Source organism: Rhinoraja longicauda, chromosome 17 (assembly GCF_053455715.1).
Source record: "Rhinoraja longicauda isolate Sanriku21f chromosome 17, sRhiLon1.1, whole genome shotgun sequence".
Classification (NCBI taxonomy): Eukaryota; Metazoa; Chordata; class Chondrichthyes; order Rajiformes; family Arhynchobatidae; genus Rhinoraja; species Rhinoraja longicauda.
Window position 1 is genome coordinate 11,068,767 of NC_135969.1, and position 16,454 is coordinate 11,085,220.

General features: G+C 44.2%; 1 protein-coding gene across 9 annotated transcripts in view; it reads right to left on the reverse strand.

Annotated features, from left to right (window-relative positions):
* LOC144601748 (peregrin-like) overlaps window positions 1-16,193 on the reverse strand; it is a 49,654-nt gene extending 33,461 nt beyond the window's left edge. For 6 of the 9 annotated variants that reach the window (XR_013548363.1, XM_078414102.1, XM_078414109.1 and 3 more), the window contains exons 1-3: window positions 14,673-16,193; window positions 14,277-14,318; window positions 7,306-8,853 (exon numbers count right to left, since the gene is read on the reverse strand). Coding sequence is in view for 8 of the 9 variants with exons in the window: in XM_078414102.1 (XP_078270228.1) it covers window positions 7,306-8,853; window positions 14,277-14,314 (1,586 nt within the window). In the remaining variant the exon portion in view is untranslated. The remainder of the gene's footprint in view (window positions 1-7,305; window positions 8,854-14,276; window positions 14,319-14,672) is intronic. The other 3 variants (XM_078414105.1, XM_078414103.1, XM_078414108.1) reach the window with 3 other exon arrangements.
* Between the last annotated feature and the right edge of the window lie 261 nt (window positions 16,194-16,454).

Consider the following 16,454-nt stretch of genomic DNA (forward strand, 5'->3'; position numbering starts at 1 on the left):
ATGCTGGTTTATACTGAAGACAGACACAAAGTGCTGGAGTAACTCAGCAGGTCAGGCAGTATCTCTGGAGAAAAGGAATAGGTGGTGTTTTGGGTCAGAACAGTTCTTCAGGGTCTGAAGAAGGGTTCCAACTTGAAATGTCACCTATTCCTTTTCTCCAGAGTTGCTGCCTGACCCGCTGAGTCACTCCAGCACAATGTATCCTTTTTTGTAAACCAGCATCTGCAGTTCCTTGTCTCTACTTCTTTAAGTTTGCTACTTTATTTTACTTCATTCACTTGTGCTCAATTCATTTCCCTACAATGTGAGAGCTACAATGTTTCAATAGACAATAGACAATAGGTGCAGGAGTAGGCCATTCAGCCCTTCGAGCCAGCACCGCCATTCAATGCGATCATGGCTGATCACTCTCAATCAGTACCCCGTTCCTGCCTTCTCCCCATACCCCCTCATTCCGCTATCCTTAAGAGCTCTATCCAGCTCTCTCTTGAAAGCATCCAACGAACTGGCCTCCACTGCCTTCTGAGGCAGAGAATTCCACACCTTCACCACTCTCTGACTGAAAAAGTTCTTCCTCATCTCCGTTCTAAATGGCCTACCCCTTATTTTTAAACTGTGGCCCCTTGTTCTGGACTCCCCCAACATTGGGAACATGTTTCCTGCCTCTAATGTGTCCAATCCCCTAATTATCTTATATGTTTCAATAAGATCCCCCCTCATCCTTCTAAATTCCAGTGTATACAAGCCCAATCGCTCCAGCCTTTCAACATACGACAGTCCCGCCATTCCGGGAATTAACCTAGTGAACCTACGCTGCACGCCCTCCATAGCAAGAATATCCTTCCTCAAATTTGGAGACCAAAACTGCACACAGTACTCCAGGTGCGGTCTCACCAGGGCCCGGTACAACTGTAGAAGGACCTCAACTCCTCTTGTTACGAAGGCCAACATTCCATTGGCTTTCTTCACTGCCTGCTGTACCTGCATGCTTCCTTTCATTGACTGATGCACTAGGACACCCAGATCTCGTTAAACCCCCCCTCCTCCTAACTTGACACCATTCAGATAATAATCTGCCTTTCTATTCTTACATCCAAAGTGAATAACCTCACACTTATCTACATTAAACTGCATCTGCCATGTATCCGTCCACTCACACAACCTGTCCAAGTCACCCTGCAGCCTTATTGCATCTTCCTCACAATTCACACTACCCCCCAGCTTAGTATCATCTGCAAATTTGCTAATGGTACTTTTAATCCCTTCGTCTAAGTCATTAATGTATATCGTAAATAGCTGGGGTCCCAGCACCGAACCTTGCGGTACCCCACTGGTCACTGCCTGCCATTCCGAAAGGGACCCATTTATCCCCACTCTTTGCTTTCTGTCTGTCAACCAATTTTCTATCCATGTCAGTACCCTACCCCCAAGACCATGTGCCCTAATTTTGCCCACTAATCTCCTATGTGGGACCTTGTCGAAGGCTTTCTGAAAGTCGAGGTACACCACATCCACTGACTCTCCCCTGTCAATTTTCCTAGTTACATCCTCAAAAAATTCCAGTAGATTTGTCAAGCATGATTTCCCCTTCGTAAATCCATGCTGACTCGGAATGATCCTGTTACTGCTATCCAAATGCTCAGCAATTTCGTCTTTTATAATTGACTCCAGCATCTTCCCCACCACTGATGTCAGACTATCTGGTCTATAATTACCCGTTTTCTCTCTCCCTCCTTTCTTAAAAAGTGGGATAACATTTGCTATCCTCCAATCCACAGGAACTGATCCTGAATCTATAGAACATTGAAAAATGATCTCCAATGCTTCCACTATTTCTAGAGCCACCTCCTTAAGTACCCTGGGATGCAGACCATCAGGCCCTGGGGATTTATCAGCCTTCAGTCCCATCAGTCTACCCAAAACCATTTCCTGCCTAATGTGGATTTCCTTCAGTTCCTCCATCACCCTAGGTTCTCCGGCCCCTAGAACATTTGGGAGATTGTGTGTATCTTCCTCAGTGAAGACAGATCCAAAGTAACGGTTTAACTCGTCTGCCATTTCTTTGTTCCCCATAATAAATTCCCCTGCTTCTGTCTTCAAGGGACCCACATCTGCCTTGACTATTTTTTTCCTCTTCACGTACCTAAAAAAACTTTTGCTATCCTCCTTTATATTATTGGCTAGTTTACCCTCGTACCTCATCTTTTCTCCCCGTATTGCCTTTTTAGTTAACTTTTGTTGCTCTTTAAAAGAGTCCCAATCCTCTGTCTTCCCACTCTTCTTTGCTATGTTATACTTCCTCTCCTTAATTTTTATGCTGTCCCTGACTTCCCTTGTCAGCCACAGGTGTCTCTTACTCCCCTTAGAGTCTTTCCACCTCTTTGGAATAAATTGATCCTGCAACCTCTGCATTATTCCCAGGAATACCTGCCATTGCTGTTCTACCGTCTTCCCTGCTAGGGCCTCCTTCCAGTCAATTTTGGCCAGCTCCTGCCTCATGCCTCTGTAATCCCCTTTGCTATACTGTAATACTGACACTTCCGATTTTCCCTTCTGCCTTTCCATTTGCAGAGTAAATCCATGCCAATCACACTATACTTTAATTTACCACACGTCAAACAATCATGGCTATCATGGATCTCTGAATTATTAACCTCGACCTATAATTACTATATATTGATAATTCTTTTGTTTCAGTGTTTAGTTTTAAGTCAATCTCAAGTATGTGTCACGTCTCAGGTTAGAAAGGATGAAAGTGGAAACTAGCTGCATAAATGAGAAGCCACTTTTGTTGCAAGACTTAGGGTTATGGGTATTTAAATTGCTTTTGATTAGATTGTGTTTTTTTACTCAAAGGGAGATTACACTGCCTGCACAAAGTCATTACTTTCAGAAAGAAAAAGACAATTCTTTCATCAAAATACATGTTGTTAAGACTGTTACAGAGACGATGGAAAGGCAAATGCCACTTTGCACTTAATTTTTTTTTAAGTAACATGCAGGTAAAACAAAAAAATCAAGCTAATTAGTCTTTTTTGTTTGAGAGGAAATGCGGAGTGTCGGGTGTTGGTCAAACATTTGTCAAGATTTTACAAGAGTGGTAGAACAGGCTTATTCTTTCTATTTTCCCATACGCCCATGTTCTCCAAAGTATTTGACTGCCTCCTGAATAATTGTTTTTTTTAGTGTGGTAAATAAAAAACCATTATGTAGCATTACATAATACATTCATTAGATTACGCTAATCTAAAGAATAGGGAAGAACTGTACATAGTGAAACAAAATAGAGCTGCAAACTACTTAAGCAAGATGCAGCACCGTGATTAGGAAATACATGGCTAAACGACTTGCTAAAAACTGTCAGTCTGAAGAAGGGTCTCGACCCGAAACATCACCCATTCCTTCTCTCCTGAGATGCTGCCTGACCTGCTGAGTTACTCCAGCATTTTGTGAATAAATACCTTCAATTTGTACCAGCATCTGCAGTTATTTTCTTATGCTAAAAACTGTGCAGTCTGCCTTTAGGTGAGTAAAAAGCACTTAATCCACTGAAAAGTATCCAAATGCCCATAACCAAACACATTCAAATAGAAAACCACTGAATCAAGCACGAGGTCTCACACTTCCCCAAGGTGCAAACTCACATCATGGTGGAGCACCATAAAGTATGCTCCAAAATACAGTCTTTAATTTTGTTAGTCCATGAGGATAACCTTACTAGAGCTGCCAGGATTATCGTGTCTCAAAGTAAGACAGTTGCTTTACCCATATCTGCAACCTGTCCATTGTCCGGTAGCTCTCAACATCACTCTCAATCAGGCTCAATATTATAATTCTAAGTAATATGAAAAAAAGAATCACATATGCAAGATAGCAGAGGGCTGCCAGTGGAATTAAAAGTACAGCATTCAAGTTAAATGGCATTCAATCGAAGTAAACATGTGGAGGAAGGGCGGGCGAGAACATTTCTCCTCTCATGAACTCGTCCATGTCAAGGTTCATGAGACTGAAACAATGTTAACACAGGACTTCTGCTGGTGCAGATGAAGTGGGTCAGACAAGAAAATGAACCCTTGTTTCTCTGCATTCACCTAATGGAAATACAAAGTCCACAGCAAGTCTCAAAAAATTTTTCAACCTCACCCAATGGATAATGAATTTACAGACAGTAGCCGACCCAACAATGACATACTATCTCCTACCCGCCTCCATCTGCTTCAAAATATCCACGAGGAACTGTGAAATCAGGTTTCTCATGAACTGTCCTACAGGGCCTAATTCTGTATTTAACAACTATTATCAGCAGACCAAAAATATATATTTTAATTGAAGATTCATAAATTCACTAAACACTGTGGAATATCATCCATAAATTCCTAAGTTATAGGAGCAGAATTAGGCCATTCGGCCCATCGCGTCTACTCCACCGTTCAATCACGGCTGATCTATCTTTCTCTCTCAACCCCATTCTCCTGCCTTTTACCTATAATCCTCGACACCCTTGCTAATCAAAAATCTGTCAAACTCCGCCTTAAAAATACCCAATGACTTGGCCTCCACAGCTATCTAAAACATAGCACAAAAAGTAAGAAAAATTTGTGTTTGGTAGATTATTTCTTTGTTGTAACAATGCTTATTGGCAATAAATCTTATACCGTTGGAAAGCCTGTTTATTTCCCTTTTAAATAGTGCCACATTTGTAAGGAACATGCATTTGTGGGATGAGCAGCAGAACTGAGTATGTGGGTTGCGCCTATGAAAAATCTGCCAAATCTTCTCTGCCAATGCCAAACAGCTTATTCTGCTGTTGCTATTGACTCTTGTTTTGAGCTTCTGGTACCCCCAGGTGCTGACAATCAGGTGCCTGATTGGCCAAGTTCCATATAACGGGGGATGTCAGAGACAGGCCGCGAAGTGGGCGTCCCAAGAAGACGACACCCGAAGAAGACCGTTTCCTCACCCTGTCAGCACTTAGGAACCGTAGGCTGTCTTCTACAGATTTGCAGTCAAGGTTTGCAGGACGATATGGCCGACGGCTCTCTGCCCAGACAATTCGGAACAGACTGCACGCAGCCGATCTCCGGTCTCATAGGGCTGCCAGGAGGCCTGCCATGACTGCCCTTCACCGTCAGGCCCGTTTGCGCTGGTGTCGGCAACACGTGCACTGGAACCTGAACACGTGGAGGAACGTTATGTTCAGCGATGAGTCCAGATTCTGCCTACGGCAGTTGGATCATAGGGTCAAAGTGTGGAGAAGACGCGGAGAACGCTATGCTGATTGCTGCACCGGTGGAGTAATATCTTTTGGTGGAGGCAGTGTGATGGTGTGGGGCGGCATCTCCCTCACTGGAAAAACGAGGCTTGTCATCATTGGAGGCAATCTCAATGCAGAGAGATATCGAGATGAGATCCTGCAACCAGTGGCAATCCCATATCTCCACAGTCTGGGACCGAACTCTATCCTCCAAGATGACAATGCTCGCCCCCACAGAGCAGGGTTTCTCAGAGACCACCTCCAGAATTTGGGAGTGGAGAGGATGGAATGGCCTGCCAGCAGTCCTGACCTCAACCCCATTGAACACTTGTGGGATCAGCTTGGGCGTGCTGTTCGTGCCAGAGTGACCAACACAACCACATTGGCTGACTTGCGACAAATGCTGGTTGAAGAATGGGATGCTATCCCACAACAGTGTGTGACCAGGCTGGTGACCAGCATGAGGAGGAGGTGCCAGGCTGTTGTGGCTGTGTATGGTTCTTCCACACGCTACTGAGGCTCCTGTTTATTAAATGAATAAATTGTTAAATTGCCAATATGTCTTGTTTCTTCAGACTTCAATCATCCAATCCACCAAACAACACCGAACAAGAGTCAATGGCAGAATAAGCTGTTTGGCATTGGCAGAGAAGATTTGGCAGATTTTTCATGGGCGCAACCCACATACTCAGCTCTGCTGCTCATCCCACAAATGCATGTTCCTTACAAATGTGGCACCATTTAAAAGGGAAATAAACAGGCTTTCCAACGGTATAAGATTTATTGCCAAGAAGCATTGTTACAACAAAGAAATAATCTACCAAACACAAATTTCCTTACTTTTTTGTGCTATGTTTATAAACAATTAACGTTAAAGATTCAATCATTATTTAAGAGTTTCCAAGAGCAAGTTATTCCAATTATGTATTACCATAGGCTTCAGCCTATGACAGTCATTCGCCTATTCTTAAATAATTGCTTAATTTCTTGCACAATGCATACTATGAAATTTCACTTTACCCTCAAATAAAACTGTTTAGTTTAAAGTATCCAAAATATCAAAAGCAGAGCATAATCAAACAGAACCCGAGCCTGAGCTACAGGAGGACATTTGGTCAAAATTTCTGCTCAATTGAAGTCTCAACAACATCTAAAAAGGAAAAGGTGGAGAAGGTACGGAATAAAATATAACAATTAGGGTCACAGTAGCAGGAAGCACGGCCTCGGAAATCATAAAGAATCGAACCAATGGAGACGTGGTAATACATGGATCAGAGCTTTAAAAGCAATGCCACCAATTTCACACACAGTCTGATTCAGCATAAGAAAAAATTACTGTCAGATGATGCAAGGATAGTGATGAAATCAGTAGCTAGTGATTGAAATTTACAAAGGAGTTCAAAGGCAATAATATTGTTTTTTCCAGTACAGGGGAAACATTAAATGTTAACTGTCAAATAAGATCTCTGGTAACTGAATTGAGGAAGGTTTGGGAGAGGTACCAGCAAGACAGAGCTATGTCAGCACATAAGACATGTTTTCAGATGACATTGCCTTGGGTAGATTGTTGAGGGTAACCGGAAATAACTAGGCAACAGTAGGGGAAACAAAACCATTGCAAGTAATTCTTTGCCTGAAATTTTATATATATTTTGGAAGGAACTGCAGATGCTGGTTTATGCCGAAGATGGGCAAAAAATGCTGGAGTAACTCAGCGGGACAGGCAGCATCTCTGGATAGGTGACGCTTCAGACCCTCATTCTGACGAAGTGCCCCAACCCAAAACGTCACCCATTCCTTCTGTCCAGAGGGGCTGCCTGTCCCGCTGAGTTACTCCAGCATTTTGTGCCTATTTTCTATATATAATCCCACATTCTTTGTAACGGCTGCTATGAGCAAATGTTAGCTAAGATTCTAAATAGAAATTGTATTTGTTCACAGAACACAAACTCCATTCCACAATCTAGCTTTGCATTGTCACTTTACATCACAATCGAGTACATGTTCATGTGTCAGGTACAAATCAAGTGTACACGTTCTAAAAGGCTTACCTATGAGGTGGAATACAGGGCACTGAAACCACAGGTGCTGCAGCCCGTTTCTCCGCCAGGATCTTCCGCGCCTTCTTCATTTTTAACCTCGATTTAGCTTTGGCTTTTTTCACTTTCTCGGAATTGGGTCCTTTCCCATCCTCTCCTTCATCGTCATCCTCATCCTCACCCTCGCTGTGGGAAAGAGCAGGGGTCTTGCGCATGGATCCAGGCGGTGTGTGGATGTCACAGTAGGCCGTTTTCCGCACACTGAACGAGGTGCCATTTGCACCGGTTTCCCGCACGGGCTCCATCTTCATGTAGAGTCCTGCCTGCTGTGCACAGGTTACGTGGAATGCTGTGTAGCAGTTGGCTTTATGACACTGAATGCATGCTCCCGACCCTCGCTGTTTACAGATATAACAAGTCAGCTTCCAGCGTGCTGGTGGGATGTGCTCAATACTGTCAATTGGCTCGAGGAAAACAGTGTTTGCAAAGCAGACTTCAGGGATCCACAGAGCGCAGACCACGTGTGCCCAACGCCCATCGTCTGTCTGCTTAAATGCACCGCCCTTGTTGGGACACAAGGCACAGTCCACTGCTCTTGATGGTGACTGCAGACACCTACGGCAGAGCCATTGTCCCTCAGGGATGTAGGGAACCCCATAGCACTCTTGGTGAACAGCCAAGTTACACATGTCACAGAAAAGAATGACATTACTGTTCTGGCATTCACCATCATTACAAATACAACAGACAGCATCTTCATCAATCAATGTATTTGGGTCTCCCTTGTTGTGACTTTCAAAGTAGGATTCCTTCTCTAGCCGATCCATGAGATACTCAAACACCTCCTGCGGAATAAAGTTCACACCTTCAATTTTCCTTTTATCATTCATTATGTCCAGCCACACATAATCCTCCTCATCCATGTCATATTCAACTTCCTCGTCCAGTTCCTCCACCGACTTTTCAATGTAGCGATAATATGACAATGGTCGAGGAGGGGCGTCTGACGCACTGTGGTCAATCTCACGGTAGATCACCTCAGGCAGCTTGGTGGCAGAAGCGGGGGTGTTATGGCTAGAGTCCTTGCGCTTGTCCTTGTTTTTATGCTTGTTGGCCTTTGGGGTTACAGTCAATGTCTCTGCGTTCTCCTTGTTACTGTTGCACTCAACAATATCCTCCGCTGTGGTGTCATCTTCAGATAGGACCTCCAGATTATCAAAAATGCTAATCCTGTGCAGGCGTCCTTCAATGTCCACTTCCACCAGGCGCTGCGCCTGAGCATATGTCAGCATCTCCCGGCTCGGTGACTGAGAGATCTCCGACGGGTTTGGAGACTGCTGCGTGCCTGTCCGCGAGTTCCGACCCTTCTTCTTGGGTTTGCGCACTGGGGTCTGCTGAGCGGGGTTGTCATGATCGTAATGGTACAAGTGGTACTCAATGCCACTGTAACTCTTGTAGATTTTCCGACAGCTCTCCACGGGGCACTCGTATGGAGGCTTTGTAGCTCGCAGGTTGTGACAAAATGTTTTCACATCAAAGTCCAGACCCATCCTGCTATTCCTGAAAACAAAAAAACAAAGACCCATGAATTACAGCTACATTAACATTTGTTGACAGGTGAGTTTCACTTAATAGGCAATTTTAACGTTGCCGCACAGATTGTGCCACCGGGGACACGATTCTGACTTGATGTGGAAAATCCTTGAGAATAATTTCTGGCCCACTTTGACAAACATTGTTCTCAGCCTGCATCAATTAACACCAATGGAGTGTCTCTGGGGAGAGAAAGAATTAATATTTCAAGCCAAAGAAATTTTGACCTGAGGCATTAACTCTGTTTGCCTTTCCGCAGATATGGCATAGCCTGCTGAGCTTTTCCAGGACTTACCGTTTTAATTCATTTCTGCTTGTTGGATGTTGTATGACTTCAACATTATTGAAGTCAGGAGTGAGGTTTTAGTCTCAAGAAGAATTAATTTTCAATCACAATAATTTGTCAGATTTAAAAATTCAGTTAAGAATTATAAAACATGCAATGAAACATGGCCCAAATTGGACAGTCAGCTACTTTTTATAATGATATTTCTAAAACAGATATGTCTATATTTTTGTATAGAAATTTTTTACATGTTTTTTCTACTTTAGCAATCAATATGCCTTGAATTGAACTTGTCTCCTAACTTCTTAATAATGTGAGGCTGATGAATTTATCATTATTCCTAAGCATAATAGTATTATAAAACATTCACAGGAATAGTCAGTGAAGCTCGGGTTTGCATCACGCAATCAAGTTTGGTCTTCCTGAGCTGGGTTGGTGGGAAATTATGAACTGAGGGCGTGCTGCATGATCACAGTGTCAGACTGGGAAAGCGGCTGAACAGCAGCTGCAGACTCTATTCATAGATCATTTCTGTTCAAATGCCAACCTGATGAGTCACAAAGCAAAGCACCAAAGCAGCCAACAGTGTGGCTCTGCCTCACCTCTGACAATACCCACCACCCAGATGCCAAGAGTGCCATCTGCAAATATCATGGAGACATACATCTTTAATACCTGAGATAGACACAAAATGCTGGAGTAACTCAGCAGGACAGGCAGCATCTCTGGAGAGAAGGCATCTCTCCAGAGATGCTACCTGTCCCACTGAGTTACTCCAGCATTTTGTGTCTATCTTTGGTTTAAACCAGAATCTGCCGTTCCTGCATACATCCTTAATACCTGCCCATCTTGAGCGGATTAACAAACTATAGTACTCTAAATGCTTTCTGCAATTAACAGTTTACCAGTGTATTATATGGCTGACCACATCATCATATCCTGTAACCAATAATTTTGGCGGCACAAATAAATCTGCCACAAAATACTGTAGAATTAAGCAACTGCAGATGGTGGTTTTACCAAAGATAGACACAAAGTGCTATTGTAACTTGGCGGGTTAAGCAGCATCTCTGGAGAAAAAGGATGGGTGACGTTTCAGCTCGGGACCCTTCTTCAGAGATGCTGCCTGACCCATTGAGTTACTTCAGCACTTTGAGTCTACCTTTGCCACAAACTATTTATTGCTATTCATTATTGCTGTCCAGCAGGACTTCTCAAATCAGCTGGGATTGAATTAGCTCCTTGTGGCAAAAACACATTACTGCCTGACTAAGCTAGAAATCAGTGTCATGTGCTTGTGATATGTTGCTGTGTTTGAACAAGAAATGTTCTTTCGTGTCACTGAACAGAAACACTTCACTGTATCTAAATGAGCCAGAGATTATTGTGCTCCTTGTGACAACAACATGATTAAACTTCCTGAATGATCTAGCATTCAGTTAGTCCTGGCTGACAGTTACAAATAACTAAGCCTTAATAAGATGCATTTCATTTAGTGCTGTATGACACCAATCCATTAAAATACGTCTTAACTGTGAAGACTTATCCAGGCCTCTGCAACATTAAAATTGTGCCTGAATATTTTTGTTGTGTATAGGAAGACATGAGAAGTCAAATAATGTGACCCTAAGAGAGATCTGAAGCAGGAATTTGATAATGGAACAAGTGAATGAACCGCACACGAAGCAATAAGCTACTTTAGTGGTCCAATTACTTGAACCTGTCTTTATTAAGACTGCTTGTAGAATTTGGATATAAAAGTAACTGGTGGCATCTCAAGAGACCATTACTCTCCTGAAATGAGACCAGTGACTACAAGAATCAGATTTACGAGGATATTGCCACATATACCAGGATGCTGCCAGGACTAGAGGGTGTGAGCTATAGGGAGAGGTTGAGTAGGCTGGGTCTATTCCTTGGAGCGCAGGAGGATGAGGGGTGTATCTTTTAGAGGTGTACAAAATCGTGACAGGAATAGATTGGGTAGATGCACAGAGTAGGGAAATCAAGGACCAGAGGACATAGGTTTAAGGTGAAGGGGAAAAGATTTAGTAGGAATCCGAGGGGCAACCTTTTCACACAGACGGTGTTGGGTGTATGGAACAAGCTGCCAGAGGAGGTAGTTGAGGTTGGGACTATCCCATCGTTTAAGAAGCAGTTGGACAGGTAGATGGATAGGACAGATTTGGAGGGGAGGAAGGTGGGACTAGTGTAGCTGGGACAAGTTGGCCGGTATGGGCAAGTTGGGCCTGTTTTCACTCTGTATCACTCTATGACTCCAAGAATGTTTTATGTAACATAACCACTTACAAAATTATCTTATATATATACACATATATATATACACATATATATACATTGACAGTTTATCACTCCCCCAACTCCATTATGTTTTAATTTCTCCTCTAACTGTAGCTTTCTTAAAACATACAATTATACAATTTGATTTTTCCTTGCAGAAAGATAGCTGACCCGAATGGCATTTTTCCCCAAAATGGGTCATTGACAACTTGGTTCTGTTGAAATTTATGCATTTTGATTGCAAAATTAAATTTGTTTCCCTTTATAGAAACTAAGTGATGAATATTCATATTTCTCACTCGTAACTATTCAACAGTCTTTAGAGAAAATAAATTCAAACACATTGTAGAACCACAGTTGAACATGAGAAAGAAAGTGAAGTAAAAGAAAAGTAAGATGAAGAAGTATAACATTTAGTTTAGAGATACAGCGTGGAAACAGGTCCTTCGGGCCACAGAGTCTGCACCGACCAGCGATCATCCACACGGGACAATTTACAGAGGCCAATTAACTTACACACCTGCACGTCTTTGGAATGTGGGAGGAAACAAGAGCACCCAGAGACAACCCATGTGGTCACAGGGAGAACGTACAAACTCTGTGCATACAGCACCCGTGGTCAGGATCGAGTCTAGGACTGGCGCTATAAGACAGTAACTCTACTGCTGTCCCATTGTGTACCATTCATGAACAAAAGATTTAAACATGCCATTACTGGGATTCTGGGAAGAGTACACCTCCAAAATAGCAACCAGCATTTATGAAATAACTTTAACAAAGTAATTTGTCCCAATTTTATATGTCTCTATAAGATCCCCTCTCATTCTTCTAAACTCCAGTGAATACAAGCCTAGTCTTTTCAATCTTTCCTCATTTGACAGTCCCGCCATCCCAGGGATCAATCTCGTGAACCTACGCTGAACTGCCTCAATTACAAGGATGTCCTTCCTCACATTAGGAGACCAAAACTGTACACAATACTCCAGATGTGGTCTTACCAGGGCCCTATACGACTGCAGAACCTCTTTACTCCTATACTGAAATCCTCTCATTATGAAGGCCAACATGCCATTAGCTTTTTCTCCATTGCCTGCTGTACCTGCACGCCAACTTTCAGTGACTAGTGTACAAGAACACCCAGGTCTTGCTGCACATCTCCCTTACTTAACCTGACACCATTGAGATAATAATCTGCCTCCTTGTTTTTGCCGCCAAAGTGGATAAGCTCACATTTATCTATATTATACTGCATCTGCCCATTCACTCAACCTGTCCAGGCCACCCTGCAACCTCCTAACATCCTCTTCGCAGTTCACACTGCCACCCAGCTTTGTGTCATCCGCAAACCTGCTAGTGTTACTTCTAATTCCTTTATCCAAATCATTAATATATATGGTAAACAGTTGCGGCTGCAACACCGAGCCTTGTGGCACTCCACTCGCTACTGCCTGCCATTCTGAAAAGGACCCGTTTACTCATACTCTTTGCTTCCTGTCTGCCAACCAATTCTCTATCCATGTCAACACCCTACCCCCAATACCATGTGCTCTAATTTTGCTCACCAATCTCCCATGTGGGACCTTATCCAAGGCTTTCTGAAAGTCTAGATACACTACATCCACTGGCTCCCCTTCATCAAAAGGAATTGGTAACGTTTTGGCTCGAGACCCTGAAACATCACCCATTCCTTCTCTCCAGAGATGCTACCTGGCTCGCTGAGTTACTCCTGTATTTTGTGTCTACCTTCACCTGGACCCAGGTAGCTTACCAGAGTTTTGGCGGAGTTCAATTTTAAAATGTTACGCAAAGTCGGAAGTACAAAGGAATACATTGGAGCAACCCAATGGTGATTGAAACATATAAAGACAAAAAATAAATGGATCTCCTTTTGAAAGTATGGTTTTCCATTTCATTGCAAGGATCAATGAATTAGATACGAAAAATGAAAGATATCATGATGGAAAAATTGCACAAGTAATGTTGGCTATTTTCAATGATAGAACTAAGAATAATGGTAGAAGGCAGCTAAAGCTCTTGCTTTGTAAACAAGAATGCAAAAAGGCCCTGTGGACGAATGATTAATAAAGTAAACTATATTCCCTAATGTCATTTATGATTATTAGATTACAGATATTATACATTACCCAACATACATTATGACAGAATAATTTTAAACCAGCATACAAAAACCTAATAAGGCATCCATTAATTTCCAGTTGGCTCTCCTGACATTCCCCTTGAGGGGAGGAGTTGTTCAGCTATTAGAGGATTTGAACATATAGTTTCCAATTATATCAAAAACGCAATTTTAAAGCACGTGAGTAATGGCCAAGACAGATTGACTGTGCAGCCGGGATCACAAAAAGATCACAAAGTCCCAGTGAGCAACACCGCAGAACTGCTATTGATCAATATGCAACTTTGAAAAAGATGTATGCATGCCTCTGTTTCCCAGAGCAAACTTGTTAAAGACAGATACTATCCAGTACTATACAAACCCCGTGATCACATAGGCACAACAAATGGAAGCCCTCACATGCAGATTGTGAGAACTTGTGCAAGTTGTGAGTATATCAATTCCAAAGCTGTGCACAGACCACTCATGTGGTCATCTCCTCTAAAGTTATGTAGCAGTTACAGCAGACATCTTCGCAACCATTGATCTAATGTTTTTGCACACAGCAGCACCAGACAGATATTTCAATATTTTATGCCTGTACTGACAGGATACAAGAATATCACAACTCAATTTACATACTTAGAATGATAAGAAAGATAATTTAATTCCATCTCTCAAACATACCATAGAGTCAGCCTTTCCGATGACACTTCAAATATCATTCGGCTTTCATGAACAAAACAGAGGGGGTGGGTGGGGGAGAAAAGAAAAAAAATACTCCAAATTAGATGCTTGGCAAAACAACAGCAACCATTTAGGCCATTTAGCAAGATATTTCTGCAATTATCTCCCTAATAACTGCAATTGCAATTATCTTAGATAGACCATTATCTTTAATACTTAGTAACAAGTGTCAAACATCAGTTATACAGTAAAATCAATCAGACTAATTTGTTGCCTTGTTTAAATTTAATTATGGCATGTGCCTCAGAAGCTTTTATATTAAACATTTATAACTGGAGTAGACATACCCAAACATTTAATAGAACTTAAAAAATAAAATACACAAAAGGATATTACCAAGTTAGGCGTGTGGATCATTTCTGTGGTGCTCCTGTGGTGGTGACAGTGCAGACAGTGTAGATGGGTGATGGTGTGTGTGCGGGTGGTTAGTTGAGGGGGGCTGTGGGGTTCTACTGCAGATCAGGCCCATCACAGTCAGTCAGTTAGTGGAGGTGATGAGATCAGGCTGAGAGCTCCATAACAGCATCTCTCCAACGGGCAACCCCCCCCAAAAATGCCTCACTCAGCTGCTGCCCTACAGCGGGGAGGGGAGGCAGGGTTTAGGAAGAAATCTTCCCCACACGCACACACACAATGCAGACCTGCCCTCCACACACAGCCTGCGCCTCTCCCTGCCCCTCACTGTTGGCAAAAGGCTTTTCCCCCTCACACAGTGTACAGCTGCCCTTTACTGTGGGCTACAGGCTTCTCCCCCTCACACAGCCTGTACTTCTCCCAGCCCCTCGCTGTTGGCAAAGGGCTTCTCCCCCTCCACACACAGTGTAGATCTGCTCCCCTCACACACAGCCTGCGCCTCTCACTCTGGGCTTCTCCCCCTCCACTCACACACAGTCTGCGCTCCTCACAGTGGGCTTTGGGCTTCCCCTCCCACACAGTGTAGAACTGCTCCCCTCACTCAGCCTGCACCCCACACACAAACCTCCCCCTCACATACAAACACACACAGCTTGTGCCTCTCCCAGCCCCTCACTCTGGGGTTCACACTCTGGGCGCTGGGCTTTTCCACACTCTGGGCTTCTCACGCTGGGCTTCTCTCAGCTCACTCTGGGCTTCTCCTCACGCTGAGCTCTGGCCTTCTTACTCTGGGCTTCTCCTCACACTGGGGTTCTTACTCTGGGCTTCTCACGCTGGGCTCTGGGCTTCTCCTTACTCTGGGCTTCTCCACACACTAGGCTTCTCCTTACTCTGGGGTCCTCACGCTGACCTCTGGGGTTCTCCTCACTGGGCTCTAGGCTTCTTCTCACTAGGCTCTAGGCTTCTCCACACTCTGGGCTTCTCCACACACTGGGCTTCTCCTTGCTCTGGGCTTCTCCACACACTGGGCTTCTCCACACACTGGGCTTCTCCTTACTCTGGGCTTCACACACTGGGCTTCTCCTTACTCTGGGCTTCACACACTGGGCTTCACCGGGCTTCTTATTCTGGGCTTCACACACTGGGCTCCTTACTCTGGGTTTCTCCACACTAGGCTTCACACTGGGCTCCTTACTCTGTGCTTCACCTCACCCTGGGCTCCTCCTTACACTGGGCTTCTCCTTACTCTGGGCTTCTCCTCACACTGGGCTTTACCTCACCCTGGGCTCCTCCTTACACTGGGCTTCTCCTCACTCTTGTCTTCTCCCCACTCTGGGCTTCACCTCACCCTGGGCTTCTCCTTACACTGGGCTTCACTGGGCTCCTTACTCTGGGCTCCTCCTTGCTTTGGGTTTCTCCACACTAGGCTTCACACACTGGGCTTCTCCTGACTGTGAGCGGAGCCTCCAGATGGAACAAAGCCTGGCGCCTCCTCCACCAGCCGCTGCCCCCGCGTCCAGCGCCCCGCACATTCGCCACGGCCCGCACTCCGCCGCCAACTACTCCCCGTGGGCCAAACGTACCCGCGCCAACCCTGCACACAAAATGACCGGCGCCCCGCCGCGTTCGCTGTCCGGCCCCGCCGATCCCGATATCTCGCCGCTTTCCGAATCCGCGGAATGAATGAAAGGCGCGAATCTGCGGGCGGGGAAACGGAGGAGAGGCGGCGCGGGGTAAAGGAGGCCGCCGGTCCGACGCCAGCAC